At 35.8% G+C, this 4,984-nt stretch overlaps 1 protein-coding gene across 1 annotated transcript; it reads left to right on the top strand.

Annotated features, from left to right (window-relative positions):
* Positions 1-2,217: 2,217 nt before the first annotated feature.
* Positions 2,218-4,096, top strand: LOC132189115 (Galactosyltransferase family protein). Its single transcript, XM_059603647.2, has 2 exons — positions 2,218-2,553; positions 3,482-4,096. The coding sequence occupies exons 1-2, from the start codon at positions 2,218-2,220 to the stop codon at positions 4,094-4,096; spliced, it is 951 nt and encodes a 316-aa protein (XP_059459630.1).
* The last annotated feature ends 888 nt before the right edge of the window (positions 4,097-4,984 follow it).

Raw genomic sequence — 4,984 nt, 5'->3', positions numbered from 1 at the left:
TGGCTGAATATGTAAAACATCAATAGCTAATTAAAGTAAATGCACCCAAACAATGAGGAAGGTTCATGACAGCTAGGGCCGACAATTTTGACACAATCCGCGAACCCGACACGAACACGACACGAAAAAACAGGTATTGAATTTTGGCTAATCGGGTTTGGGTCGTAATAGGGTCTACCCGATTAAGACTCGAAAATTTCGTGTCTGACAGGTCGACCCGCTAAACCCGGTTTTTATTTTTTTGCTGTTTTTTTCTGCCTCGTGTCACGCGTGAGCACTACTGCACTGAGGAGTCAGACGACAGACTCACGTTTTCACTTTTCAATTACTTTACCAATTGATTCTTTGGAACAAAAACATTTGGTCTGTAAAGCAGATTCTATTTGATTCAATTTCTCTTCTACCAAAATTATCTCTCTTTTTTTTCTTTTTTGTTTTAATTGTTTTCTCCCCCTTTTGTCTGAAGAAATTTTTGGAAATATTGTTATTGGCACTCAATCCGAGTCAATCCACAAGCAGATCTAATAACCAGTTAAGTACTACTGTGAGAAGATTTTCCATACTCTTAAGGCCATTTGTGCACAAACAGATGCATATATATCAAACTTCAAAGGAGTTAAGTACATAATTACCAACAAAAGAGAAAGCCAACAAGAAAATTCCAAATGAGTAATTCTATTCATCAAGTTAACAAGAAATTCTGATTTTCATTGTTTAAATTAATTTTTTAACACTTTTGTTACATGTGGGACTAAATAATAAGTGAACTATTTTAATAAATGAACTTACTTGTTGTTTTAACTTTTAACTTTTAAGTTTAGGTGAAATTATGGGTTTAGTAATTTCTTTTGGAGTACAATTTGTCAATTACGGTCACTTTCCAATTTATTTATTTTTTCTTATCCATTATTAAAGCCTTTAATCTCTTGGAACTCAATTTTTTGCATTAACTATATTGATGTATTAGTATTATTATTAATTTATTACAATTTTGAATTTTAATTTTTTTGAATTTTATAGTTTAGGGTAATCGGGTCGTGTCTACCCGATTAGACCCAGTTAATTTAAACGGGTAAAACGGGTCGTGTCGGGTTACCCGGTTATTTTCGTGTCATAATCGTGTCAAACCCGATTACCCGTTTAGCTAAACGGGTCATGTCTGGGTATAAGCTAATCGTGTAACGAGTATCCGCGGGTCGTAATCGGGTCGGGTCAGGTACCCATTTTGCCACCCCTAAATTGACAGCCGATCTCGATCTAGATGAATAATAGAGACATAACTTTGGTCTAATTTTTCTTTTATGTGATCATTTAAAAAAATATATATGAAGTAATAACATCTTATGTGGTCCTTTTTTTTTATATATATTTTTTTTTAAAAAAAAATGGTATTTTTCTTGAGAATAATGATAATTTTTTTAAAAATAAAATAAAATGACTATTTTTAAAATAAAATAAAAATACAATTTTTGGTTTGTGTTTCGAAAAAAAAATGATACATAAGAGAAAAATTAGACTAAAGTTTACTTATTCTTGATTCAGGTTACTTATTCTTGATTCAGCACATGCAATCACCCAATTATGGCGGTAAAAGTAGCGATACCTTCTTCTTTGGTCAACGCGGCATTTGCTTTTTGTTCAAGAATGGTGAGCATTACGCAAGCTGAAGATATTGAAACCATTCGCCAGGTTCATGCAAAGATACCTAATTACCAAAAGTTGACCAAATCACTTTGCCAATTTGCAAGTAAGACCAGAAAAAAAGTGTAGCAAAATTAGGCCCCAATCCACCATTTATCTCTCACCTATTTATTTTCGTATGCCCCTGTATTGGGGAAATGATGAAGGCGTTAAAAGACTTGAAACTCCTTAACTCGGTTTTCATTGAAGCCATTAAAGAAAGTGCAGATTTCTCCTTTTCTTTTGTTTTTTGTTTTGCCTTTTTTTCCGGCTGCTTACAGACACACCAGCACGAACCCATATTGCCCTCCGTGATGGATGCAACTTCTACAGAAAGGACACAATAGTAAATACAATACAATCACTTAATGCGTTTTCCCCCATAACCTTCCTTTCAGGAAGAAAAGTCAAAATGGTTTTCTCAATACCACGAAATTGACAACTAATGCGTTTCCTCTAAGGAAGCCATGAATTTATTAATAAGCCTTCTTGCACACTCTCCATAGCTCCCAAGGATTGAATAACCAAACTGGAATCATGAAGAGCGCAAGGCCCGACCGGCGAAGCTTTATACTTTCTTCCTTCTTCTTCATCTTGTTCCTCTGCGTCTTAGCTTCCATCAATGAAGTCCGATTCGATAGCCTGCTCAAGTTTGGCCAGTGTGCACTATCCAACACGCCTTCATCAAATAATTCCTCGCCCTCCGCTAATTCTTCCCTGGACGACATCCGGATACTCATCGGCATCCTCACGCTCCCGGACCAGTACAACCGCCGCCACTTCCTCCGCCTCATTTACGGCACCCAGACCCCAGCGGGCGCCAGAGTCGACGTGAAGTTCGTCTTCTGCAACCTAACAAAAGAAGACCAAAAGGTACGTACCATACTTACCATGTTAAGAGCATGTTTAAAATTATATTTAAGAAATATAGTTTTTAAGTCAAAAAGTGTTTTTTAGCAAAAATTTTATTTTAAAGTTTTTGTCAAAAATGTATTTTATCTATTTTTAAGGCATGTTTGATATTGCATTTGAGGGGTCTAAAAGTAGATTTAACACTCAAAAAGTTAGTTTGAAGAAAAAAAGTACTCTAAAAAAAATTAAAAGCACTTTTAATGGTACAAAAAACCTAAAAATGCTCAAAACGCACTTTTGGCAAACGCTTCACTTAAAAGTTATATTTCTCAAATGCAATCTTAGAGCATTCCCAATGGAGGAGTCAAATAGTACTTTTATCTAAAATGACTAATCAATTTATAAAAAACCCCCCAAATTGGATTGGCCAAAAAAAAAAAAAATGCAAAATGGATATTTGATTAGATTAGCCTAAAAAAAGCTACATATAGCAGCACTTTTAAAGTGAGTCAATTTATTTTTTATTGTTTCTCTCACCTATTTTTTTTTTTTCCCCAAAACTTTTCTCACTTTTCAATGGATCATTCTGAGAATATTTTTTTCACAATTTTTAATAAAAATATATTAAAAATATATTTAAATGATATAGATAAAAATATAGCTAATCGGATATAGGAGACCTTTAAAAATTCATTAGTTAAACTAGATAAAGTGAATTTTGATGAGCTATTTTGCATAAAAATTTAGCTCCTCCATTGGAAATGCTCTTAGGCTTTTTAAACCCTTAAAAGTGCGTTCAATTTTTTTTATCAAACGGGTATTTTTTTAACGGATTTTTTTAATGTTAAACACACTTTTAAGCCTTTCAAACATACACTAAAATATGCCTTAAATCGTCGCTTATCCGAAAAGCTTAAACTGAGCATTTAATTTACATATATTTTATTAGGTACTCGTCGCGTTAGAGATAATGCGTTACGACGATATCATAATCCTTGACTGCAAAGAGAACATGAACAAGGGCAAGACTTACACATACTTTTCAAGCTTGCCAGAAATGCTGAGAGACACAGATGAAAATAGCACTACTCCTTACCCTCCATACCATTATGTGATGAAAACGGACGATGATTCTTATTTTAGGCTGAATAATTTAGTGGATTCTTTGAGGGAATTACCTAGAGAAGATTTGTACTATGGCTATGTAATCCCATGCCCTAGCATGGATCCTTTTGTGCATTATATGTCAGGAATGGGGTATTTGATTTCATGGGATTTGGTGGAGTGGATAAGGGAATCTGAAATTCCCAAAAACCACTTGGAAGGGCCTGAGGATAAGACTTTTGGGGATTGGATCCGGGAAGGGCATCGTGGGAAGAACAGGTTCAACGCCAAGTGGTCGATGTACAATTATCCGGAGCCGGCGACGGGGTGCACGCATGAGCTGTGGCCGGACACGATTGCGGTTCATTTGTTGAAGAACCAGGAGAAGTGGATTCGGACGTTGAAGTATTTCAATGTGACTGATAATTTGAAACCATCGAAATTGTATCATATACCTTGAGTCTTGAGGATTAATTAATATACGTATACCCTACAATTTTTATTCTTTTATTTGGAGAATTTAATTTATACAAATCTGGTGGGTGTAATATGATTTTTGACATTTCATGTGACTTTCACCAACCATTTTATTTTATCATGTTTAATGGGAAAAATATTTCATTAGTTTTGTGTCCCGAATTTTTCAAATTAATATATATATTAATTTGCGCCTAGGATGTAACTTTTTGGGGTAATTTCACTTTAAATCATTGAATTGTCACGCGATTTGACAAGCCTCTCAAATTTCAGAACCTTTAAATAAGGGCATTTTAGGAATTTCACACCCTTCCGTTAGGATTTAACAGAAATTCCTAAAGGAATGTGGTAACTGAAACGAAACAAAAGTTCGATACACCAAAATGAGAGACTTTGAAGATTGGGAAGTGTTTGCAAAAGGCGCGTAAGTTCAAGGGGGTAAGTGAAGTCTCCCCGAGCAATTTTATCAATCACCTCTTTAGCTCTTGAAAACTTGTCTCGCACTCGTTCATCCAAACATAGCGAGCGTTCCTTCTAGTCGCCCTGACAGCTTCGAGAAACCTTCAATGAAGCGTCGGTAGTAACCAATGAGTCCTAGGAAACTCTAAATCTCAAACACGTTGGTTGGCCTGGTCCATTCCACTACCGCCTTGACCTTCTCCGAGTCCACTGCTACACTTTCACCAAAAATCATGTGTTCGAGGAAAGCTTGTCCTTTTTCTTTACGAACAGAACCGGCGCCCCCATGGTGTTGAGTTAGGGCGAATGAACCCCTTCTCCAATAGCTCTTGAAGCTGTTTCTTCAGCTCCTTCAACTCTAACAGTGCCATCCTATATGGTGCCTTCGATATAGGATTGGTGCCTAACACGC

Source organism: Corylus avellana, chromosome 9 (assembly GCF_965113065.1).
Source record: "Corylus avellana chromosome 9, dhCorAvel1.hap1.2, whole genome shotgun sequence".
Taxonomy (NCBI): Eukaryota; Viridiplantae; Streptophyta; class Magnoliopsida; order Fagales; family Betulaceae; genus Corylus; species Corylus avellana.
The sequence above is the reverse complement of the archived record's forward strand: the minus strand, read 5'-3'. Positions and strand labels throughout refer to the sequence as shown.

Coding starts and splice junctions, on each gene's coding strand:
- LOC132189115 (XM_059603647.2), top strand. CDS start 2,218: ATGAAGAGCGCAAGGCCCGACCGGCGAAGCTTTATACTTTCTTCCTTC. Junction 2,554..3,481: donor TAACAAAAGAAGACCAAAAG/GTACGTACCATA, acceptor ATATTTTATTAG/GTACTCGTCGCGTTAGAGAT.